General features: G+C 38.6%; 1 protein-coding gene across 1 annotated transcript in view; it reads right to left on the reverse strand.

Moving 5' to 3' along the window:
- col9a1b (collagen, type IX, alpha 1b) overlaps positions 1-15,413 on the reverse strand; it is a 30,031-nt gene extending 14,618 nt beyond the window's left edge. Inside the window, exons 1-20 of the mRNA XM_083532381.1 lie at positions 15,303-15,413; positions 14,789-14,851; positions 14,154-14,189; positions 14,007-14,069; positions 12,756-12,809; positions 12,554-12,589; positions 12,229-12,252; positions 12,055-12,108; positions 11,555-11,608; positions 10,768-10,803; positions 10,625-10,681; positions 10,417-10,470; positions 8,949-9,002; positions 8,793-8,846; positions 8,237-8,290; positions 5,885-5,938; positions 5,572-5,625; positions 1,140-1,193; positions 996-1,049; positions 249-293 (exon numbers count right to left, since the gene is read on the reverse strand). Of these exons, the coding sequence (XP_083388507.1) occupies positions 249-293; positions 996-1,049; positions 1,140-1,193; positions 5,572-5,625; positions 5,885-5,938; positions 8,237-8,290; positions 8,793-8,846; positions 8,949-9,002; positions 10,417-10,470; positions 10,625-10,681; positions 10,768-10,803; positions 11,555-11,608; positions 12,055-12,108; positions 12,229-12,252; positions 12,554-12,589; positions 12,756-12,809; positions 14,007-14,069; positions 14,154-14,189; positions 14,789-14,851; positions 15,303-15,377 (1,029 nt within the window). The 5' untranslated portion in view covers positions 15,378-15,413. The remainder of the gene's footprint in view (positions 1-248; positions 294-995; positions 1,050-1,139; positions 1,194-5,571; positions 5,626-5,884; positions 5,939-8,236; positions 8,291-8,792; positions 8,847-8,948; positions 9,003-10,416; positions 10,471-10,624; positions 10,682-10,767; positions 10,804-11,554; positions 11,609-12,054; positions 12,109-12,228; positions 12,253-12,553; positions 12,590-12,755; positions 12,810-14,006; positions 14,070-14,153; positions 14,190-14,788; positions 14,852-15,302) is intronic.
- Between the last annotated feature and the right edge of the window lie 11,171 nt (positions 15,414-26,584).

Raw genomic sequence — 26,584 nt, forward strand, 5'->3', positions numbered from 1 at the left:
TGCTACCCTATAGGACAGTCTGCTTCATTCAGTTTTGGTCGAAATATTTATCATAGTGTTTTTGGATGCAAAAATTACATACTGATAAAATGCTATATTTCAGCCATTTATTACACAAACAGGATAACATTTTTCTTCAATTTAAGCAAAGTGACACAATTAACACTTTACAGGAACTTTCTTCAATCAATAAATATTTTTAGGAAGGCTAGTTCTAAAATAACATGAATCCAAAGACTGCTGCTTACCTTTTCACCAGGAGCTCCCTTTGCTCCTGTAACACCAGGTAAGCCCTACAGAAACAAATATACAGTAACAACAATACTGTAGATTTATAAAAGTAAAATTATTTATTTTGTCACATAATAATAAAAAAAATCCACTCTTAATTTAACGTAAAACTCTTATTTGTTTTAAACGTCCATTCAATATTTAGAAGCTACAAAGTTTTATTAAATACCTATTATAAAATACTTATTACTTATTATTTTTTTATTTTTTTTCCTATAAATAAGAAAACTATCCATTTGAAAGTACGTATAAATGCTTAAGCAAGTTTAAAGGACCTTAAAACTGTATTAATGTGTCAATGCCTTTTGTTGCATTTCTTTTTCCATCACCAAACTACATGTTTACTGACAGTTTTTACTACAGTACAACTACAATGTGCACTTCTTCCAAGTTACTTAAATTCAGTTTTCCTTAATTGTCACAATGTTTAGGCAGACTGTACAAATATAAGTAATGAAGTTTAAAATATAAATCTATCATAGCCAACATATCACAGTCTGCTGAAGTATGCAGTATTTCAGTGTATTTACACAATTCAAGGACTTATTTACACACTTAGTAGTCTTGTTCAACTAATAATTGTCTTATTCTCCTTTAGTTATAAGTCATTTCTAAGTATGTTATGAAAAAGGAGTTTGGAATAGAAAATCACAGAATGTGAATAAAAATCATAGGGCTTTTTGGGTTTTATGTGTGAAACTTACAGGTAGTCCTTGAAGTCCCACCTCTCCAGGGTTTCCAGGTTTCCCAGAGCTGCCCTGTTTGAAATGCAGTATCAAATGTCTTAAAGTAATTTTTGCAGATGCCATAATGTAATACCTTATAGCCAAAGCCCACTATTTGTATACCTTAACTCCTGGTAATCCAGGAATTCCATCACGCCCATCTACACCAGGCAAGCCCTAAAAATAGAAAATAAATGATAAGCGTGTCACAATTGGTTTAAAGTATTACATTTGGAATACAATCTAAGCACACATACAGTATATGTGTGAATTTATACTGGTTTACAAGGGAGATGGTCCAAAAAAGCAATGACTATACTATTAGTTCTAATTATTTCCAGTAAATTGTGATAGTTCTAACCATGATGAGCTCATATAGTAAAAGAATAAAATATAGTAAAATTTCTTAACATCAACAGCATTTGTCAACATATGCATTTTAATTACACATATGTTTAATTACACCAGCTTTTTGTTTTTTTCTTCTTCTCTGTTAATATTCAAAAGACAAATAATGCAGCCTGTCATGTTACCAAGAAAAAATCCAGCCATTAGGGAAGCACAAGCCAGTCCACTCTTATTGCCGGTCCCAAGCTCGGATAAATGGTGAGGGATGTGTTAGGAAGGGCATCCAGCATAAAACATGTGCCAAATCAAATATGCGGATCACAAATAAGAATTCCATACCGGATCGGTTGAGGCCGAGGTTACCAATGACCGCCACAGGTATCGTTAGCCAACAGGGCAAAAACAGGAAATTGGGCTACTGTTGGCCGAAGAAGGAGAAGGAGAGGAGGAAGCCGTCTACAGAGACGGCAGAAAAAGGAGAAGTGTAGGAGAGTGGAGGTTCGGGTTGGTACTTTAAATGTTTGTACTATGACTGGTAAAGGGAGAGAGATAGCTGATAGGATGGAGAGGAGAAAGGTAGATATGTTGTGTGTTCAGGAGACCAAGTGGAAAGGGAGTAAGACCAGGAACATTGGAGGTTGGTTTAAACTGTTCTATCATGGTGTGGATGGAAAGAGAAATGGTGTAGGGGTGATTCTGAAGGAAGAGTACAGTAAGAGTTTCTGATAGGGTGATGAACGTGAAGCTGGAAGTTGAGGGGATGATGATAAATGTCATCAGTGCCTATGCTCCACAAGTCAGCTGTGAGATGGAGGAGAAGGAAAGATTCTGGTTTGAATTAGAGAAAGTGGTAGATGGTGTACCTACGAATGAATGATTGGTGATTGGGGCAGACTTTAATGGGCATGTAGGTGAAGGGAACAGAGGTGATGAGGAGGTGATGGGTAGGTATGGTTTAAAGGAGAGGAATGCGGAAGGGCAGATGGTGGTAGATTTTGCTAAAAGGATGGAAATGGCAGTGGTGAATACGTATTTTAAGAAGAAGGATGATCATAGGGTGACGTATAAGAGTGGGGGAAGGTGCACACAGGTGGACTTTGTTCTATGTAGGAGATGCAACCTGAAGGAGATTGGAGACTGTAAGGTGTTGGCGGGGGACAGTGTAGCTAGACAGCATCGGATGGTAGTCTGTAGGATGGTTTTGGAGGCGAAGAAGAAAAGGAGGAGAGTGAGGACTGAAAGAAGAATAAGATAGTGGAAACTGAAGGAGGAAGACTGTAGTGTAAGGTTCAGGGAAGAGGTCAGCCAGGGGCTCGGTGGTGGTGATAAGATGCTGGACGATTGGGTAACTACTGCAGGAGTGATGAGGGTGACAGCTAGAAAAGTACTTGGTGTGTCATCTGGAAATAGAAAGGAAGACAAAGAGACATGGTGGTGGAATGAGGAAGTGCAGGAGAGCATTTGGGGAAAGAGGTTGGCAAAACAGAAGTGGGATCGACAGAGTAATGAGAAAAGTAGGCAGAAGTACAAGGAGATGCAGCAGCAGGTAAAAAGCGATGTGGCGAAAGCCAAGGAAAAGGCATATGAGGAGCTGTATGAGAGGTTAGACACTAAGGAAGGATAAAAGGATTTGTACAGATTGGCCAGGCAGAGAGATCGAGCTGGGAAGGATGTGCTGCAAGTTAGAGCAATAAAGGATGGAGATGGAAATGTGTTGACTAGTGAGGAGAGTGTGTTGAGAAGGTGGAGGGAGTATTTTGAGCAGCTGATGAATGAGGAAAATCAGAAAGAGAAGGTTGGATGATGTGGAGTTAGTGAAGCAGGAAGTGGATAGGATCAGTAAGGAGGAAGTGAGAGCAGTAATTAAGAGGATGAAGAGTGGAAAGTCGGTTGTACCCGATGACATACCGGTGGAGATGTTTAGGAGAGATGGCAGTGGAGTTTTTAACCAGATTGTTTAACAAGATTCTGGAAGGTGAGAGAATGCCTGAGGAATGGAGAAGGAGTGTGCTGGTACCGATCTTTAAGCATAAGGGAGATGTGCAGACCTGCAGTAACTACAGGGAAATTAAGTTGATCAGTTACACCATGAAGTTATGGGAAAGAGTAGTGGAAGCCAGGCTGAGAGAAGAGGTGACCATCTGTGAGCAACAGTATAGTTTTAAGCCGAGGAAGAGCACTACAGATGCTTTATTTGCTTTGAGAATGTATAGAGAAGGACAGAAGGAATTGCATTTTGCATTTGTGGATTTAGAGAAAGCGTACGACAGAGTGCCAAGAGAGGAGTTGTGGTATTGTATGAGGAAGTCAGGTGTGCCAGAGAAGTATGTGAGGGTGGTGCAGGACATGTATGAGGACAGTGTGACAGAAGTGAAGTGTGCAGTAGAAACGACAGAATGGTTTAAGGTGAAGGTTGGACTGCATCAAGGATCAGCCCTGAGCCCTTTCCTGTTTGCAGTGGTGATGGACAGGTTGACGGATGATGTCAGAGAGGAGTCTCCCTGGACTATAATGTTTGCAGATGATATTGTAATTCGTGGTGTGAGTAGTGAGCAGGTTGAGAAGAGCCTGGAGAGGTGGAGGTATGAGAGAAAAAGGGGAATGAAAGTCAGTAGGAGTAAGACAGAGTACATGTGCGTAAATGAGAGGGAGAACAGTGGAGTGGTGCGGTTGCAGGGAGAAGAGGTGGAGAAGGTGGAGGAGTTCAGGTACCTGGGGTCAACAGTGCAAAGTAATAAAGAGTGTGTTAGGGAAGTAAAGAAAAGAGTGCAGGCAGGGTGGAGTGGGTGGAAAAGAGTGACAGGAGTGATTTGTGATAGTAGGGTGTCTACAAGAATGAAAGGTAAAGTTTATAGGACTGTGGTGAGACCTGCAATGTTGTATGGTTTAGAGACAGTGGCATTGAGTAAAAGGCAGGAGGCAGAGCTGGAGGTAGCAGAGCTGAAGTTGTTAAGGTTTTCGTTGGGAGTGACGAGGATGGACAAGACGTTTTGGTGACAAGGTGAGGGAGGCGAGATTGAGATGGTTTGGACATGTGCAGAGGAGGGACATGAGGAAAAGAGGAAGGCCAAAGAGGAGGTTCATGGATGTGGTGAGGGAAGACATGCATGTAGTTGGTGTAAAAGAGGCAGATGTAGAGGACAGGGGGGTATGGAGACGGATGATCCGCTGTGGCGACCCCTAATGGGAGCAGCCAAAGGAAGAAGAAGAACAAGAAGAAGGCATGTTACCAAGAAACTGCAAGTTCTCTGACTGTTACAAACACTGACATTTGGAAACTCCTTCCAGAAATGTTGGCACATACTATTACAATTTCACTTCATTACAGGGTTGAATCTCTGAGTAATTTCATCATGGCAAAGCTTCTGCGCAAATAGAGAGTTCCATATAGGTATGTTAAGGGAAAGAACTCAGGTGCCTTGCATAAAGCCCTGTCCTCAAAGAACACCTATAAGTTAAATTGAACGCCAACCATACACGAAGTGTTCCAAACTCATACAAACTAGGGGTTGGTATGAGTTTGGAACACTTTGTGTATGGTTGGCGTTCAATGTATGTGTCAGGGATCCCCTGACACGCCCACTCAGCGGCTCTCTCTCAGCCGCTCCCGGTGCTACTCGCCGACACCTGTTCCACGTTATCGACCCCACTGGCTGTTTATACAAACTCATGCTAGTGATCTCCTGGACTGCCAGCATTCCCTGCTGGTTCCTGCACCCGGTGCCGATTGCACGGATAACCTTCATCATACGGATTCTACTTACCTTTATGGAATATACTTTCCTGATAGATTATACCCGCATTATGGTTCGTACGCTCTCAGTCTTGTGTTTGTGTGCTGAAAGGCTTATTAAACATGATTGAGTTACTTCCGCTTCCTTCTCGTGGTCACTACCCTGACAGTATGGTTGCTGTTCAACAGCCACATTCAGAAATCCGGTGGAAAAAGTGGAGCCGATTATAGCAGCATTATAAGTTGGCAAGTTAATACATTAATTGCATATGAATGTGATCGTTAGATGTTTAAATACTTTTAGAAATATATTGTGTATATCAATAAAATGAAATACATATTGAACCTCCTGGGGAACAGTGGTGTAATGCAGACAAGGAATAAATGTAATTTTCAAGTAGTAAGCTGCTATGTGCAGATGGACTACATCTTTATAAAATAAATTTGTGTGTTTAGTTGATTTGCTATACTTACACTCTCACCCTTTGGTCCTGGAAGACCTGTGATGCCTCTTTGTCCCTGCGGTCCCTGAAAAAAGGGACAAAATAACAATTTAATATATTTATATTAGATAAATTGAATAATAAATTCATTTTAATTTAATAAAATAACATAATTCCAGCAACAGCTGCATATATGAATAGTTCTTTAGTATAGTCTGAGAGAATGCATACTGTCAACTATCTGTTGAGTCAAAAAATAATAATAAATTATAGTTCATATGCTTTACCATGGATGGGTTAGTGATTTGCCCATTCCTGGATAAAGTTTTAGTTATTATACCTACTTGTTCTCCCCTAGGACCTGATTCTCCTATTAACCCTCTTGGGCCATGATCACCCTGTAAAATAAAACGTGTGTTAGCTCACATTATAGTATGCCAATGCAATATAATTGTAAAAAATACTGTAGATTTTAACCCAGCATAACCCATCATGCTGATGTAGAATACAGCTGTGCTTGGGGATCCAATAAAGTCAATTTGATTGTGCTGGTATTTAAACACTTCCACATCTTATCGTAACACAAATCCTTAACCACTGATCACCACAACACAACTAGCTTCTATTTACGCAATACAATCTTTTAGTTGTAGTCATGGGCGTAAATTTCATTTAACAGTAGGGGAGGACAATAAATATAAAAAAAAATTTTAATGAGCAATTTTTGAAGGGGACACAAATAATACAGTCAAATTGTACTTATAAAGACACAGTGTCCCCACAGTAAAAAACCTTGCTTTTATCATTATTTTTGTAGCATGGAGACTGCGTCATTATGGTTGTTTTCAAAGTTTCTCTCAGGTTTAATGACAAAGCAAAACAAGGAATAAAAAAAGGTTTAAATTTTTATATAAAATTAATTAAGACACTTAAGAACAGAATAGAAATTGATTATAAAAATACAGTGGGGTCAGTTCAGACGTAGCACAGTGCTCATTTAGTAAATGCACAGATAAACAATATGCTAATTGTGTGTTCATATTAAATTAACATTATACCAAGTCGTCCCAAATAAAACACTGCATGTGAAACGGCTTTGGTGCGTTCGTGTCAATGCACTATGCTACAAGCTATTGTGAACAAGCTAACGTTCACTAGATAAGTCATATTTTAATCGCTAATAGAGCAGATTCATGGAAAATTACATCAGCAATCAGCATTTTTGCCGCAACTTATTTATGAATGAGTAACTACATTTAACTACATTAAAGAGAATCGCTTTATTTAAAGTGAATAAAATACCCCAGTTAATGGAGTTGAACATTAATTGGGGCGCAGACACACAGTAGAGTAGGTGAGATGAACTGGGAAAGCAGGCAGAGGGTCAAACCACTGTGAGAAAAGGGAGGGGGAACTCAACTGTTTCTAAATGCATTTTTTGCATTTATTTTTTTTTACTTACACAATTATTTAGGTATACATACATATATTTTTTACAATAGAGAGTGCGATATTATTTTTTATTATTTTTTTTAGGGGGACAATCCTCGGATGGGGGGACATGTCCCCTTCGTTCCCCCCCCCGGGATTTTCGCTTATGGTTGTAGTAGATCGGGGCACATGTCCTGGCTCATCATTAGTGATGGGAAGTCCGATTCTTTTTTGTGAATCAGTTCTTTCGGACAGTTCTTTTCAAAGAACCGGTTCAAAAAACCGGTTCACCAGTTCTTTTACGTCCTTACGTCATGACGTCATGCATAGCCAAATATCATCTCGGCGGATGAACATACAAACTAAACACATTTAAATAAAGTCATGTCTATTGCATGAGGGCATATAGCTTATTTGTTTAAATTAAATCATCATCATCATCATCTTAGAAATGTTCCTTACATTTACGTTTTGCACTAAATCACCCAATACAGGCACTGATGTGCAAAACGTTGATGTTTTAAGTTGTTAGTAAATAAACTTACTTTTCATTTAAGTCCTCAGTTCACCTGTGCTCATATATCAGCAGCGCAGCACCAGCCTTTACACTATGTCGAACGCTGATTCGGAGTCCAAAAAGTGTGTGTGTGTATGTGTGTATTAATGTCAGACAGCACGCGTACTGCTCGGTAGGTCGCGCATGCTCAGTATCAACAATTCGCTGGTATCAGTAGTATATCGGACGTGCCCAAAAGAAATGGTTCTTGATACAGTACTGGTGACTCGAGAACAGCAGTATGTGTGCTGCTCGGAATCGGCAGGTATGCGCATGCTCAGTGATGATCACTTGTTCAGCAGCATGTTTTAGTTTAATGTGTGTACTGTTGGAGAAACTAGAGAAGAACCCCATTCTCAGGGATATTGATTTATTTTTAGTCGGATAGACGGTCATACACATTCAAAAGTGAGAAACTTGAGTAATTTTGTTGATTAGTGCTGATTTGAGACGCGAACTGTTTTGAACGATTCAGTCCGATTTGGTGAACCGATTCGACCGGTTCACTAAAAAGAATTCGTTCACGAACCGGCCATCACTACTCATCACGGTGGTTAAGGCTTTGAGGCACAGATGAACCAAGCTGTCAGATTAATTTTTTTTACAGTGTAATTTTTTTTGGCAGTGTACATTTCTTATTTAACAAAACTCCGAATGGGGAGGGGAGCAGTACAGGTGAATAAAATAAAACAGTGTCAACAAAACTTACAGTGGCACCACTAATTCCCTGAGGACCTGGATTTCCATCATTGCCCCGCGCTCCCTGGAAGAAAATTTGATGGATTTCATGAGTGTGTAATGTCTACATAGTGTATGGGCCCCATGCCCACTGACTCAATACTGCAATACTGTAGCACCTATACAATGTTTCAAAAATAGATGTGCACCCTATTGTCACTATAAGCCTCCTATAGGCTAATATGGGGGAAAATATTAGAAAGGCTGGGGGGAAAATACAGGTTTTAACTGTAAAGTGTGTCTAAGCATTTGGTCAATCATCAGATAAACATGCTAACATGCAAAGGTGAATACCATTGCAATACATGGTCATTTAGTAGTCCAAAAGATCATAAATACACATTTACTTACATGCTAGGTAAATGAAAACATTGCTTTTTCCAGAGTTTTACTAACCAATGACGGATATGTCAGCTTGTCAAAATATGTCAAATTAAAATATAGACAAAAAAAAAACTTAATTTACTTTCACATTACATATGGTACAAATGGTTGCCAAAAAGCTTAATTTAGAAATCTTTACTTACCATCTCCCCTTTGGAACCCATAATTCCCATAGCACCTTGAATTCCCTGTGATCCCTAAAAACAAAAAGCAAAATTTGTGATTGCTGCCTTTTAAAATCAATAACCATAAATGCTGTGTGAAGGCTGTAAATGCAATAGTGAGGTTGATGCACTCACTAATGGGCCTTGGGATCCAACCTCTCCAGGGGAACCCTGCTCTCCTACTTCTCCCTGGTGAATATAATGCATTTGTTTTATTTAAATTAGAAGCATTTAATTAGTATTTCTAATTGACTTTTAAAAAACATAAATTAACAATTATAAAAAAGAAAAGGAAAAAGAAGTGGGCCGAATAAGAAAAAATATGGATCAAGGCTATCCAGAAAAAAATGAGGCAATTACAAGTTCTTTTGCATTTTTTAACCTTCCTTTAGATTATTAAAGACAAATTTGTAAAAATTTATCGTTTTCTGCCGGTGGACTGTATAAATCAAGAACAAATAAAACTAATACAGTTACTTCTTCTAATAATTGAATATACATTTATGTCAAAGGCTTGGCTGCTTGGTCTGTATATGAATTGTGGAATAATAAGAAGGTGTGGCTTACACAATACCGTCTTCACAAATCAGAGCTGTACCCCCCAATATCCAAATCAAATCTAGTCATTGTATGCATACATGGTTAGGGTCCTATAAGGACATAATTTTCTATTTCCCTATTTAAAAGATGAAATTGTTAGACCTGTTTGCTTAATAAATATTATACAAAATGCTTGATGCACAGTATACAGATATACTAGTTAGATATCGTTTCATAGCACTTAAGATATATTAATGTTAAATATGAATATATTAATATTAAATATTTTTTAGAACCTCAAACAAAGTGAGGGAAAAATGTGGCCACCAAAAGGACCCATGATAAAATTAAAACAACAGAGATTACATGTGATATATAAGATAAGATAAAAAAAATAGCTACTAAAACTATTTTAAAGATATTTTTGTATTTATCTCGAATGGAAAACGGATTGTGTCAATGACATAAAACAAAACGAATCTGCCAGAGCCAGTATTTAAACATATAGCAATTACAAAAAGAAATTGAGTTAAGGTATTGTGTTTTTTTAACAAGTAATCAGTCATGGAATATTCCATAGTAAACATCTGTAGCAATTCTAACAAAAACAACAAGTTACAACAATTCAAATGTTTTTTATGCACTTTTATCTTTTTATTTTCCTATGTACTTGATGATCTCTTGACTCATGCACTTTTATAGTTCTATCTATAAGTTATTTCTAGGTGTACACCACACAATAGCAACATTCTGTAGGGCCTCATCAGTGTGTAATGCTCTCTAACAATGTGTGTAACATTATTTCACAAGATAATAATTATCTTGATTAAGATTTAATAAGATTTAATACATAAAATAATAGATTTAATAAATGATTTAATAATGTAAAAATATAATGTGTGATTATTTTATTTTAAAACATATATATACTGTTCATGACCCTGCACACCACAGCTCTGCCCCTTAACTCTGTACCATTGACAGATTATGTTGGTCAATTCGCCCCACAGCTACCTAGAACCAAGGTAAAAAAAAAAGATACGAGACCCAGACAAGTTTTTACCGTGTGTCCCTGTTTACCAGGCACTCCGACCTCACCCTTTGCACCTTTGTGGCCCTGTTAAATAAATAACATTGTGATGACTACAATCAAGAGTTAACACAACACTGTTTACACATGAACAAAAAAATGCTAATAAAAAAGGAACTGTATCAACTTTACAAATAGACATTTTGTTTCAAAGAATATCTGTCTTTTATCTATTGCTCACTTTCATGCCAGGTAGTCCGGGGTGGCCAGGTGTGCCAGATGAACATGCATTAGGGCACTAAAAGACAAGGGAAATATTTTATAGGCTTAAAAAACACAAAGAAAGAAACAAATACTTTATGGATTGCTATAAATATGATTTACCATTTCCATTGTTCCACCGTGTATTCCAGCAGCACCCTAAAATCAAGAGGACTTGTTTTTAAAATGATTTGATGAGATCATCAGTACAGATGATTTTATTATTTATAAAATAAATAATAAATAGACAGACATGTTTGCAACTGAGCTTTATTACAAGTAGCAGAACAGTTACGCATTACTGTGACCTCTATTGAAAAGAAATTTAGACTAGTTAATTGCATTTCTTTATTTCACAATCACCCAACCTTGATTAAATGCTAGTGCTATTGCAATCTTATTTACAATGCAGAAATAATAAATAAAGATATGCTTAATGTATTAATGTAATAATGTCAAATGTAATAATGTCAAAGTAATTGATTTATTGTATTTGTCTTCCCAACAATCCAGTATATGAAATGAAGAAATATTACTAGGGTGAAATAAAAAGGCAAATAAATTAATTATTATACAAAAATATGAATTTCTCTGTAGCAAAATATATGAATTAATAAAAATTTATTTCTATATTGCGTACAACTCATTAGATGTGATATGAATACGATAAATATTATTAATAAACGCACACTGTTCACCTTAACTGTTGATTTCTGTAAAGCTGCTTTGATCTATCTATCTATCTATCTATCTATCTATCTATCTATCTATCTATCTATCTATCTATCTATCTATCTATCTATCTATCTATCATCACATAATATACAGTTAAACATATGGACACATTAGAATCTCTGCAACCATGAGCTCTGTGTTTGTTTGTTTTTTTTTTTAAGAAGCAGATACTTACACGGGGTCCTGTTGGCCCACGGGGTCCCTGTGGCCCTCTGACACCTATGGCCCCCTATTATACAACAAACAGATTATGAACAGCTTCTAATTAATATCTTGTATTGTTTAGTTATAATATTATGTTATCTTTTTCATTACATAATCAAATAATAATTGTGTTGCGAAGTATTCAAGCATTTGCTGCTTTGTAGCAGAATACAGTAAAAACTCAAATGCATACACTGATTTTAACTGAATTAATTTGGTTGCATTAACACAATTGTTCCCATGCAGCATAATTTGAACATGTATTGGTTCATTGGTATTGTACTGGTGTGAATTTATTTCTGATTGTATAATGTACCTGCCTCACAATAATATAACAGGAATTGATCACTCACTCAGCATAATTTAATCTAAATGAGATATTTCTATAAATGATTTTTTTTATAAGCAATGAAATCATGTTTTGATGACAAATATAAGATTCTTATGTGAGTTGTGCATAATATTACTTACAGGAGGGCCAACTTTTCCGAGATCACCTGGAAGGCCACCAGGCCCTGGTGGTCCCTGCACATAAAAAAAAAAAAAATACAAGCTGTTCATTCTGTTCTTAGTGTACAACCATTTAATTGTCTTTGGCAGCAGGGTTTACAATAACTAATGGAGAAAACAAGAACTAGAACTTACCAAGGGTCCATCAGGTCCAATACCCTAGAAAAAAATAATAAAAATTAAAAGACCCTGATCTTCATATATACCCTCACTAGAACTCTATCCTGTACTAAATGTTGTAATTTATTTCAGCTTTTTTGAAATAAATAAATGTGCAGTTGTTTTAAACAAAATAAAAAACCCAGTAAAGTTTAAACACAAAATGGATACCACTTGTGTCTAAATATTAATGTGTAAAACCATATAGATTTGGCAGACAATTTATTCCAGTACAGTTGTAATGACACTGATTAAGGAAAATTAAGGATGTAACAAATCAATCAAGTCTTTTAATGCTTACAGCTTCTCCCCGAGGCCCAGGTTTCCCTGGCTCTCCCTAAATCAGAACAAAAATATGAATATGAATGCAGCAATTAAAAATGATCTTACCTAACAATATGTTTATGGCATATTTTGACTAGAATATTGTTTATTATTTACAATTAATTACTCTCCAAACTAATATTTAAAATAGAAAACTGAGGAGTTCATTGTTCAGTCACCTTTTGTCCAGTGGGACCAGCTGGGCCTGCATCTCCAGTGGGACCAGTCAAACCCTAAGAACATGAGAAGTACAAAAATGTAAAAATAAATATATATATATATATATATATACAGCCATTTCACCCAATTATTGATTGCAATGTGATACAGAACTAGTCAATGACCCTCTGCAGACCATTTTCAGAAAACCAATAATGTTGGTTCTATAATCAACCATGCATTAACATTTCTAAGCTTGGCAACCTGTTACAATGTAATTACATACATACATATACAAACATGTACATAGCAAAAATATGTACACACATGTTCAAGTATCAAAGATAAGACTTTAAGATATTTAGTACTGTTAGATGATATTTTGAGTCATGTACATCATGTAAATAATTGGATTAAATACAATAACCCTAGATGTCATTAACAGGAAAAGCACAAAATGAAGAGTAATGAGGTAGTCTACAATAAGAATTAAGAAACACTAACATAAACCATAACATATATAATACTAATATTATAATAATGTAAATAATAACAAACATACGGTTCATACAATATATAATATAAATATTAATGTAATTAAGATCATGTCGGGTTTTTTTGGCACACCAGTTTTAATAGATTGATTAAAACTAAAAACACATTCTGTGTGCTTTATTGTCTAGCAATTTTAATCATTTGTCCTCACCAAACAAAAAAGTCGTTAATTCAAGAAATCCTTCCTTATAGGTACAACACTTAATATCTTTTTCATTAAGCATGCAAAAATGATCATTTTTTAATGCAAATACTTTTGAGTTGTGAAAAGATAAAAAAAAAATGTATTTCAGTTATACAAGACAAAGATAATTATTGAATATAAACTAATATAATTAATAAATTATTAATTAGATAACTAGGAAAACCACCTTTTTGTTTTTTATTAAGTGCCTTTGTTGGTTATTGGACTGAAAAAGAGGCTTTTTTTTAAAAAACCCATCACAATCCTTTTTAAAGAGAAAATTTAAAGAATTTCTCCCAGGTTTAGACAAAAAGTGTGTTGTTTAAAGAAGGAAGTGTTTACTAGGTTTTTTCTTCAGTCTAGTGTGAAAATTCCTTGTTTTTCTGGCCTATTTGTAGAGCTCATTACCCACCTCGTCCCAAACACACACTAACACATAAAATAACTCTTGATGTTGCTCACACAGTTGATAATATGTCTGTACTGTAGAATGCAAACAAAAAATTTGTACAAACTCTTGATGAACACTTACATCATCTCCAGGCAATCCAGGAAGTCCCACAGAGCCAGGTTTCCCAGGATCACCTTCAAGTCCCTTCAAATGGACACAGTTTTACTCTACAGCATGTTATCCAAAATTATTGCTATTTAATAAAACAAACAACATATTAATTCTTACTGCAGAGCCATCTTCTCCATCTTCACCTCTTTCACCCTGGAATCAAAATAGGATTATAATAATGTTAGGTTCTATCTAACTCAGACCAGTTCAGCATGCAGAATGCACTTTCTTGCCATTCTAAGTAATGCCTGTTTTTGTCAATAATTAAAGAGAGAAAATAAAAATAGAATCCAATCTCAAAATGGTGTTTTAGAAATCTAAAACAATTTCTTTGAACTTAGTACTAAAGCGATCCATTTAAACATGAGTTTTTTTTATTATTATTGGGTTTGCGTGGGTTTATGTGGAAATTCTCCAAAAAAATGTTTAATTGTCACAAGATTTTGAAATGTAATAAATCCACTGTATTTACTGACCTGTTGGGTCTTCTTGCAGTAAATGTAGTTATATGACCTTAACTTTTTCCCAGCTATCCAAGTTAATCATGACATTTCCAAACTATTTTTCTTTAACAGGAAATTACAAGTAAGGTCATGGATTCTGTTAATTCAACCCAGCTGTTATTGCATAGAGATTGATCTTTTGATCTATTAAGATTTTAACAGAAATGACCTTTCTGTCACAAATTTTACAGGTCACAAAATGAGAGTTTCTTACTCAAGGACGTATTAGAAAATTACTATTCAACTCACAGCAATTCCATCTATTCCAGGGACACCGGCAGGGCCTGGTGGGCCAGGTGGACCCGCATGCCTCTGTTAAAAACAGAGAACCACTTAAGCAACATGTCCAAATGTAAAATGAACCTGTTCCTGTCATAGCAGGTTTGGTGAAAAGGTGTGATGTTGCTTTCAACAGCCTATCACAAAAAACGATGAAGCCGAAGGTGTGCTAAAATTAAGACATTTAAACAGTAGCCCATTTAATGGCTGACTCTGTTTACAGGCTATAACACTATATATTGATGGTGTAGAATTACAGGTGTTCTGTATTTACTCATGCTAGACACATGATATATAGTACAGCAGGCTATAGCTATTTTTTTAGAAGCAGGTAAATGCAAAAGATTAATGGAATTGGGTTTTATGTGTCTATATAGTGTCTAACAGCTATTTTGGAATAAAAATAAATGTCAAGTGTATAATGGTTTATTATAGGCTACCTGAAAAAATATAGGATTTTACATCAATCCATAAAAAATCCTACCTGAGCCGAAGTGATCAGACATATCCCCAACAAAAGCACTGAGACTGACTCGTGGAAACTGAGAGCGCGAGTCATGGCCGTCTTGGTCAACAGCCACTTCAACTAAGTCCAGTAATTAAATGTCAAAGGATCGCATAAGCACAACGTTCTCATGTATATTCATGAGATGGTGAAAGTGATTGGGTAGAAATGGAAAAAAAGTAAAGGGAGAATTTCAAAGAGGCGGTTTTGTGAACGGCACAAAGCACATTCAAATGTTCAGTGGTGAATTTTACAAGGACGTGTCACTTGACCTTACAGTTAACCCACTATGATGTTATGTTTCTGCCAAATACAGTTTATGTCTCTTGTCTAATGTCTACCAGACAACCTTTTTACATGGCTTAATTTATCAGATGTTGAGGAACATTCTTCTACATACTGCTTTTGAGGAGCTGATTACAAAGGAATTCGTGGTGCATGAATTCCTTGGCTAATCTTGGCTAACTTAAACATGCGTAGGTTACTTTCCTTCCTGAACAAGTGCAGACCCGAGCACGAATTGCGCTCATGAGAATCGTGGCACGGTTCCAGACCACCCCTTACAGTACATGTAGACTCAGGTTCTGTACAGCGGGCAAATACCATTTTTTACATGAATAGTTTTTCAAGTCAGCCTCTGTACAGTTGCAAGTGGGAAAGCCCTTTAAATCAGAAATAGTTTTATATATTGTAGCTCTGCAATATCTGCATTTAAATTCCCCAAAATTACAGCATGTGTTCTTAGAAAAAAAAATTAAGATTGGCTTAAACCATCCTCAAAAAACACCACCAAACATGCTTTTTACAGTCTCAACAAGTAGCAGCTGATTGAGCATGAGATTTATGACCATGACTTACTGCCAGTAGCCTAATTCTGAAATGACATTCATTTGGCATAGCTCCAGTGTCCTTGTGTAGTTCAGCCTGAGGGTGGCGCTCTAATGTCGACTGGCTGGTTTGACATACATACACATAAATATTTACATACATACCTACTGACACACATACATACCTATTAGGGGTGTCCCTGGCTAAGGATTTACATAGTTGAATCAGAATCATCAAGTCTTGCCCATAGTCGACTGATGAAGTGTGTGTGTGTGTGTGTGTGTGTGTGTGTGTGTGTGTGTGTGTGTGTGTGTGTGTGTGTGTGTGTGTGTGTGAGAGATGGGGGGGGGGGCGCTGATGACACCAGGTAGTAAGACAATTTATATTTTCTTTCACATAAAGCACACAGAAACAACTTTCTAATAAAGCGACCAAAACTGTCTACGCCCTTTTTTCTTTTTAAAATTGAAATAAAAGGCAACATGGATAAACATTCGTAAAATTATTCCTCATTAAATGTTTAAGATGTAGAGAACTGTAACAGCAGAAAGGCCACACTGAAGGAATCTCCAGAATCTCCCAGACAGCTATAGAATCTCCCATGCATTGTTGAATATTTAAATCCCTGCAGCCAAGATGCTTCCGTGTTGTGACAGATAATGGAAATTTTAGCTTTAATCTGTATTTTTTTCATACATCAAAACTATTTATTTAAATGTATTTAAAATGTTTTATTTACAGCACTATTATTGGCTGTATATTAACTTGTGAGCAAACCGGTGGTCTATGTGAAATCAGACAGTGAGCACCACCATATAACCTAAATGGCATAACCCCTCTAGGAAGATTTAACTGTGAAATTGGCAGTCAAATCGTTTGGAAGCATCAAATCTTTAGTTATTCGGGTCAACTCTAATACAAACGTACATACATACTTACATCGAATGTTATCATAGAATAATTGTAGTATTTATTGTGTTTAAATATTGATATTAAATGTTACAAGTTGAAGAAAAAAGAAGAAAGGAAAACAAAGCCAATTTTCTGAGCAATTATGCAAGTAAGCATAAGTGCATGAAAACTGGGGTATTTAACAAAACAAACAATTTACATGCTTTTTATCAAATTTTTGGGTTATGTTTTTATTTTTGTTTATCTTTTATTGATTGTTCGGTCTGGAATGCAGAAATGTGTATATTCACATACAAGAGCATATTTAAACTGAATGGTTTCCATTATGGTTGCACTAGCCAGTGCACTCTTAGTGCTGGTCCCAAGCCCGGATAAATGGGGAGGGTTGCGTTGGGAAGGTGAGGAGAGTGTATTGAGAAGATGGAGGGAATATTTTTGAGCAGCTGATGGATAAGGAAAGAGAGAGAGAGAGAGAGAGAAAGAGAGCGAGAGAGAGAGAGAGAGAGAGAGAGAGAGAGAGAGAGAGAGAGAGAGAGAGAGAGAGAGAGAGAGAGAGAAGGTTATATAATGTGGTGAAGCAAGAAGGGGATTAGTAAGGGGGAAGTGAGAGCAGCGATTAAGAGGAGGAAGAGTGGAAAGTCAGTAGGACCAGATAACATACTGGTAGAAGCATGGAGATGTTTAGGAGAAATGGAGTTTTCAACAAGATTGTTCAACACGATTTTGGAATGTGAGAAGATGCCTGAGGAATGGAGAAGGAGTGTGCTGGAATTTTAAGAATAAGAGAGCGCACTTTCTGGCTGTGTGTGGCTTGCTTGGGAGTAAAGCATGCTAAGTCGGTTTTCGTGAGAGCCGACTGCAAGCACTGTGCTCGTATGTCCCCGCGTTCGCTCCTCCCGTTGGGCACTCTTCAGGGAGGGTGCTCTTACTTCTTGCGGTTCTGGCACCACTCTCAACGAGGCAGAGCGGTGTGGCAGTTCTTGGGAGTCGCAGATGTACCTTGCAGAGGGTTCAAGACGGGCTTGTCCCTATCTCCGACCTCATCTGCTCGGTCTAGCTCTCGGTCACAGGCTTTGGAAGCACGCCTTTCAGCTGTTTTTTCCCCCTGTGTTGAGGGCATGCAGCTCCGCCTGTCTTCCTCTGAGGGGGCTGCGCTCTGCGACACCGAGGTTGAGGAGTTAATGGAGGTTGTGACCCATGGCGTTGCCAAGCTTGACATGGCCGGCTTATGAGCAGAAAGTCCCTTCGTCCAGTAAGTTGGATGAGGGCTTTCTGACACCAACTTTGCAACCTCCACTTTGGGGTCTCCCGTTCTTTTCCGATCTGCACACTGAGGTGTCGAGGTCCTGGGCAAAGCCCTTTTTGACCCGCCCCTTTAGCCCCAAATCGACATTGTACTCACACGTTATGGGCTGAAAGAACAGGGGTATGGAATAATGCCACAGGTTGAAGAGATGCTAGCCAGCTATCTCTCCCTGGGGATCGCTTCCTCCCTTAAGACCCCGACACAACCCACAAAGCACCTTTGTAATTCGTCGGCACTCGTGGGTAAGGTGTACACCTCAGCCGGTCAAGCCGCTGCGTCCCTGCACACCATGGCGGTATTGCAAGCATATCAGGCTGACCTGCTGCAGGAGCTGGAGCTTCTTGGTGCCTCAGGGACCTGGTATATTAACCCTGCCAGATGTGTCTTGGTGTGTCCTGTGTACTATATGATTCAGTTCAGATCTCGTCTGCCCCGTTGCGACAGGGTTTGTCCCACCCTGGTTGGAACTGAGCAGGCTCTGGTCATGGAACAGGAAGTAAGCACTCTCCTGAGAAAGGAGGCCATTCAGGTGGTCTCTCCATCAGACAGAGAGCCTGGGTTCTACAACCGATACTTTATAGTTCCTTAAAAGGACAGTGGGTTACATCCAATTCTAGATCTACATCAGCTGAACTGCTCACTAATGAGACTCATTCAAAATGCCTACCCTCAAGCAGGTCATGAGCTCAGATCAGATCCGAGGACTGGTTTGTCACGGTAGACCTAAAGGAGGCATACATTCATGTATACATCCTCCCTTCCCACATGAATCTACTGAGGTTCGCTTTCAGGGCCAAAGCTTACCAATATTGGGTTCTTTGCTTGGGCTTCATCCACCCTAAAAGTCTATGCGCACTCCATTTTGGCTTATTATGCCCCAGTGGCGGGGCAATCACTAGGCAGAGACCATTTAGTGACACGTTTTCTCCGCGGCCTAGAGTGCCTGGCTGTTGTGCTGGAGGCTATCTGAGCCCCCCTTCGAGCTGTTGGCCAATGCATCTTGGAGGCACCTCACAGTGAAGACTGTGTTTTTATTAGCTATTTGCTCTCTAAAGAAAGTAGGAGATTTACAGGCCTCTCTGTGGCCCCCTCCTTTCTGGAGTTTACTCCAGGTATGGCCCGTGCCTTTTTGTTCCCTAGAACGGGTTACATCCCCAAGGTGCCCTCTGTCATCCCACAACCTGTTAGGCTTCAGGCGTTCCATCCTCCCCTGTTTCAGGCCCAAGACCAGGATAAGTTGAAACGGCTGTGTCTGGTATGAGCACTGGACACCTTGGTCCACAGGAACAGTCCTTAAGGAAGTCAGATCAGCTGCTGGTCTGCTATGGCCCTCTGAGGAGAGGCCTTCCTGCTAACAAGCAGACCTTGAGCAGATGGATCCTTGATGCTATTGCATCCTCTTATGAGTCCTCTGGTCTCTCCGCTCCTTTTGGGGTCAGAGCTCACTCGACCCGGAGTGTAGCAGCCTCGACAGCTTGGTCCTCTAGAGTGTCCCTTTAAAACATCTGTAATGCTTCGGTCTGGTCCACCCTGCTGACCTTTGTCGAGTTTTATAACCTTGACCTTAGTGCCACTCCTGGCCCCTCAGTCCTTTCACCCTAGCTGTGCTCATAGACACTAGTCAGGGACTGGTCAGTCTGGCTGTATTGGATTCTCGCTCCCAAACAGTTGCGACACAGCTCGAGTTTCTGGAAGGCAATGTCCCTAGGTTACATATGTAACCCTAGTTCCCTGAGAGAACAAGATGCTGCATCTCTATGCCACACTTCACTCCATGTGATTTTATAGCTTACTGGTCGTGATGTCTCCCTGCCGGTGACGCTGCACCTTCCATTGGACAGATTACACACATGATTCAGAGCGTGGACAGCCCGCAAGCGTTCCCAAAGCGTTGCGATGCAGCGGTTATATATGTAACCTAGAGACAATCAGCTTCAGTTAAACATCAAGCAAAACATTTTGAAAGGAATTAATGATGGAAGAAACTCCTGACTCTAACTTGTCACATCACCTGGCACATGATTTTTTTAAGCTGAAAATAAAGTTTTGGGGTAATGATAATTTATTAGATATTAATCACTGTTTAAGTCATTCATTCAGATTGGTGTGGTGAGAGTAACACTAGAGTTTTTTACATAAACTGAGTATATTAAGCAAAGAGTCTTCTGACAAAAATAATAATAGGAACATTATAGCTATAATAAACCATAGTACTTTGGATACTTAAGTACATTTAAGGGCAAATACTTTTGTACTTTTACATTTACTAGAGTAATATTTTACTTACTGTATTGCTAGGCTAGGCTAGCCTAGGAATAAGTATACATGAGCAGGAGACAGGGTCACCCGCATTGTGCACAAATCCCATTTTATTCACAAAAACAGTGAGGGTTGTGTTTGTTGGCCTATTTTCTACAGGAGAGGAAATCAGATTCTGCGATGCTGACAACGATAAACTTATAACAGTCTTTAAATCCAGCCTGCTCCTAAGCCGGTGTGCCACTTTGGTCTTTGACCATGCTCCCTGAGCCGGAAGGAGGAGCACAATTCAGAAGGCTATGTTTTTGCTCCATTCTTGGTTGAAAAGAAAGCACAGGCTAAGAGAGGCTAGACGAGGTGTGAAATTTGCTTTTTGTTTGGTCGCATGGAAGGCTAGATTCCCGAAACTCTTTTATTTTCTCTTAAGTTAACCCTTTGCTATTGTCTGCCTCCTTCAAAAAGACTGCCTAATAGGCCTGCAGTGTCATCATAGTGTGCACCACTGCTCCCACCAGGTCAGCCGCTATATAAGCTTAACTGATTTAAGCAAGATGTGACTCTGCATAGTTTTGAAAGGGAGTGCTTGTTCCTTCATGATGTTGCACCTGATGGTGAGAGATAAGCAGAGATGTATAAAGTACTAGAGACTCAGACTTGAGTAAAAGTACAAGTGCTCTATCAAAAAAGTGACTTGAGTAGAAGTTAAAGTGCTCTTTATACACCATACTTAAGTGAAAGTACTAAAGTATTTAACATTTTTTGTACTTAAGTATTGCAAGTGGTTTATTTTAAAATTTACTACTCAAATACTGAAAGTAAAAGTACAAGTATTGTGTTATGTAGTTATTGAAGAAAGCAGTCAAAAGACATCATATTGTTTTGTTTATTTTAAATATCTTTTTTGTGTCAAACAGTCAAACAGGTTTGAAACAACGTTATGAAAAGAATACCTAGATTGTGCCTTTTCTCTCCACAGCTGATTCCCGTCTTAAACTAGTGTGCATCAAGCAGTAATTTTTTGGAACTTGCACATTTTCTTTTCATCCTCAACTTGTTAGGGCAACTAAAAGATCTCAAAGGCCAGTAGGCCACATTCAAGTATTTCTTATGTAAAAACAAAAGTGATTAGAACACCTAAAAACACAGAGCTTAACTTTTCGTAAACAAACAGAACAAGTTTTCCCCTTCCCCCTTTAAAGCCCTCCCCTCTCTTCCCTGCTTGTGCTTTTTTTCTCCACAGCTTATTCCCTTCTTAAACTGGTCACATACAAAGCAGTCACACATTTAGAAAGTTAGAAATCTATTGTTTATCCTCAAAAGTAGTTGGTTTTCAAAATTGATTTAATTCAGTCTCGCTCTTCTAGGGCTGAAGACTAATCCTGCAATACTAAAAAGCCTCTCGCAGGCTGCTGATGCTGGAAGGGGTGTGTTTAAATTAACAGACAACTTGCACACAGCTGGAAAAGACTTGAGCAAGTCCATGTTATCTGCTGAACAGGACAAGTACGCATCTAGCTGTTTGGCGCCGTCTTGTGCCTTTGAACCCTGCAAACCAGAAAAAAGTCATCTTTATCAGATGAGCTGGAGCTGTTGACCTCACCGGACTGCAACGAGGGGTCTTCAATGCATCGTTTGATATAGTCCATTCCTCAAATATAACAGTGTGTTATAAACGATAATAATAGTTTCAACCCATCATGATAGTAACCACAGATTTGGCATGTTGACATTGTCAGTAAGAGAAAACTTTATACTTATACTAAATTCCATTAAACAAAAAGTCACAATTTGCAGCATTTACAGCCTGGCAGACCATAGTCTAGTAATATGGCAGCCAAACCTTTCTGTACCTTGTACAGTACCTTGTAGACAGCACCTGATTGGGAGATAGGAAATGAAACTGGCCGCAACCGAGTGCTGTCCACAGGCATTATGACGTGGGTTTGGTGGCCTACCTTCAAGACCCCTTCTCACTCTATACACAATCTACAATTTCACCACCTTAAATGCAGGACCAAGGCCTTAAGCTGTCTGTCAAGCATTGTGGAGGTAGTGTGAGAGTCTAAGTTACAATTAGATCATCTATTAAAAATTTTAATTATAATGTCTATGGTCTGCCAGGTTATAAATGCTGCAAAGGGTGGCTTTTTTGATGAAAACAGTGTTTGAAATATAAAGACATAATTTTATTAAAATCATAATTTCTCAAATCATAATGCCCTGCTTACTGGTATGTTTGCTATATTTTCTATGCATGACAAGCTTATGTGTGTTTCCATTAAAAACAAATAAAAATTCAAAGTACTCTGTGTGTGACTCGTGATTGCAAATTGGTAAAATACACACATGACATAATGCACCCATACACTATTTCTTACCTATTTTGATTGTCTCATCTTCCTGTGTCCAATTTGTCTTGAATTTTGGAAGCAGAATAGCAGCGGCCACCAGCTCTGGGTCTTTCATCATAACGATCCTCAATGCCCACCTGCAAGGCATCCACAAGTGGCTTGCAGTATTTCAGCGGTAGCTTGATCCTGTTCAGCTTGATTTTCAGAAGCTTGATGGTTGGGAGCAGCCACCCCATCTGGATATTGGTTTCAGCTTGCAAAATGTTAGTTTCTTGGGTGACTGGAGTCATGACAGCAGCATACTCTGACAGGAATGCAAGTTCAGCTGGATTAAACCTGTGATGAAGACAAAACACAAAACAATAAGAGACAAAAAAACAGCATTGCTACCTGATCAGATCATTATCATGCAATGGATTGGTTCATCATTCAATTTTAATCATTCTATTCAATGTTGTACAAGTAGACAATATGGACCAGAATTGATTTGACAGAAAGAGTGCCTAACATTTTTAAACTTACATTGGAACCTTCAAATCTGTGCAGAAAACTGTCATTTTTGCCTCTCCCTTTTCTTTCACTATCCTGAGGAGTCTCTCCACAGTCATGAACACAGAGTTCCACCTTGTTGCATTCGGTCGCACAAGCTGGAGGGAGCAAGCATCTTCCACAGTTTCAACTGCTGTTGAGGATCTTGAACACTTATTCCAAAGTGCATTGCACTTGCCAAATGTTTAGTAGTATAATTTCTTGTATGCGTCATTGGACACTGCCTTGCTGGCATCTGCAGTGGCTATTAGGTTAAGAATGTGCCATGCACAACGCTGGTGCTTCGGGAGCTGGAACTCAAAACCATCATCCTCATCCAAAAGTGAAGATACATCGACAAACTCTACCTCCTCCTCATCTTTGTCTGCTTCTTCTTCCTCCTCCTCCTCTTCCGCCTGAACTAGAGCACCAGCATTGTTATTTTCATCCTTACTGACAAAGACTTTAAAGGCTTTGATGAAGTTGGAGCCATTGTCTGTTGTTGTTCTGATTATCTTCCCTCGAATTTCATACTCGGCATGGATATCATTAAGTGCATTTGCCAGAACGTCAAAAGTGTGAGAGCCTTTTTATCATTTACATGATAGGGCCACTGAGCACCTTTTTAAACTTTCGGGTTCCACCCAGTGAGCCATGACGCCAATGAAACTACGGCGCCTGGCTGACCAGCAGTCAGTGGTTGTTGCTATGTGGTCAACAGTTTTCATGGCCTCAATAATCTTGATCTTCATCTGTTTGGCAGCATCATCAATCATAGATGTGAGTATGATTCTTGTCATTATTTTGCTCTTTGGCACCAGGTCTAACACAAAGTCGCGGAAAGCTTCTTGCTCTACAATGTTGAAAGGCTGAAGTCCTCGGACAACATACTTCATGATTGCCTTGTCAAAAGATCTCTGGGGCATCGTGGTCCAGCTACCCATTAACGTGGGCTGCTTGATGGAGGGGGAGGGAATCGCAGTCTTCTTCTTTCGCTTTGCAGATGTAAGTTCCTCGTAAGTTACTCAAGTGGCAGTCATGCTTTCTCTGAAAAGAGACAAAAAATATTTAGTTTTACATTCACAGGATTATACCCGCAACATTATAGGTGAGTGTAGTAACTGCTGTGACACTTTTGATAAAAGCGAAATTAATTCAATTAAAGTCAGTTGTCCACCATAATTCTATATTAAAAAACTTAAGCAAGAAACTCCAACAACCTTCATTGCTGCTGCGCTGCAGGTTCTGTACTCTCTGCCATTACTTGACGAACCCTGTAGGCCTACTTGGCAACAATCAGTTTATTTTATCAATTTAGCATTAGTTATGTCGGTGTTAGGGATGTCAATTTAGACAAATTCCCATAATCAATCTTTAGTTAAATTAACGATCAAGTGCGCCTTACGAACTTTTGCGTCCATTGTCCAAATTAACTTTATTTTATTTCTATAAAAACAAATGTGTGTAGGCAAGTAATGTAATAAGTGGATAGCCATTGTGTTTTCCACCAGTCTTACATTAGTGAAATAGTTCTACTTTGTTACTATACATCTCTGGCTATATGTGTGTTGCGTTGAACTGCACTCGATCAATAACATTCCCCTATAAAACACTACACTATAATAATGGGCACGTGATTAAGCAGAACGAAAAGAAACATGGTTTACGATTTATAATATATATATATATATATATATATATATATATGTATATATATATATATATATATATATATATATATATATATCCAGAAATCACAATATATAATTTTTAAAATATTTATTTGTATGATACAGCTGCAAATAAATATTTGAACACCTGTCTATCAGCTAGAATTCTGACCCTCAAAGACCTGTTAGTCTGCCTTTAAAATGTCCAACATTTATTATCCTAAATTAGATGCACCTGTTTGAGGTCGTTAGCTGCATAGAGACACCTGTCCACCCCATACAATCCAACTACTAAAATGGCCAAGACCAAAGAGCTGTCCAAAGACACAAGAGACAAAATTGTACACCTCCATAAGGCTGGAAAGGGCTACAGGGAAATTGCCAAGCAGCTTGGTGAAAAAAGGTCCACTGTTGGAGCAATCGTTAGAAAATGGAAGAAGCTAAACATGACTGTCAATCTCCCTCGGACTGGGGCTCCATGCAAGATCTCACCTCGTGGGGTCTTAATGATCCTAAGGAAGGTGAGAAATCAGCCCAAAACTAGACGGGAGGAGCTGGTCAATGACCTGAAAAGAGCTGGGACCACCGTTTCCAAGGTTACTGTTGGTAATACACTAGTACTTCATGGTTTGAAATCATGCATGGCACGGAAGGTTCCCCTGCTTAAACCAGCACATGTCCAGGCATGTCTTAAGTTTGCCAATGACCATTTGGATGATCCAGAGGAGGCATGGGAGAAAGTCATGTGGTCAGATGAGACCAAAATAGAACTTTTGGGTCATAATTCCACTAAACGTGTTTGGAGGAAAAAGAATGATGAGTACCATCCCAAGAACACCATCCCTACTGTGAAGCATGGGGGTGGTAGCATCATGCTTTGGGGGTGTTCTTCTGCACATGGGACAGGGCGACTGCACTGTATTAAGCAGAGGATGACCAGGGCCATGTATTGCGAGATTTTGGGGAACAACCTCCTTCCCTCAGTTAGAGCATTGAAGATGGGTCGAGGCAGGGTCTTCCATGACCCGAAGCACACAGCCAGGATAACCAAGGAGTGGCTCTGTAAGAAGCATATCAAGGTTCTGGCATGGCCTAGCCAGTCTCCAGACCTAAACCCAATAGAGAATCTTTGGAGGGAGCTCAAACTCCGTGTTTCTCAGCGACAGGCCAGAAACCTGACTGATCTAGAGAAGATCTGTGTGGAGGAGTTGGCTAAAATCCCTCCTGCAGTGTGTGCAAACCTGGTGAAAAACTACAGGAAACGTTTGACCTCTGTAATTGCAAACAAAGGCTACTGTACCAAATATTAACATTGACTTTCTCAGGTGTTCAAATACTTATTTGCAGCTGTATCATACAAATAAATAGTTAAAAAATCATACATTGTGTTTTCTGGATTTTTTTTTT

Source organism: Silurus aristotelis (assembly GCF_946808225.1).
Source record: "Silurus aristotelis genome assembly, chromosome: 27".
In the NCBI taxonomy this organism is placed as follows: domain Eukaryota; kingdom Metazoa; phylum Chordata; class Actinopteri; order Siluriformes; family Siluridae; genus Silurus; species Silurus aristotelis.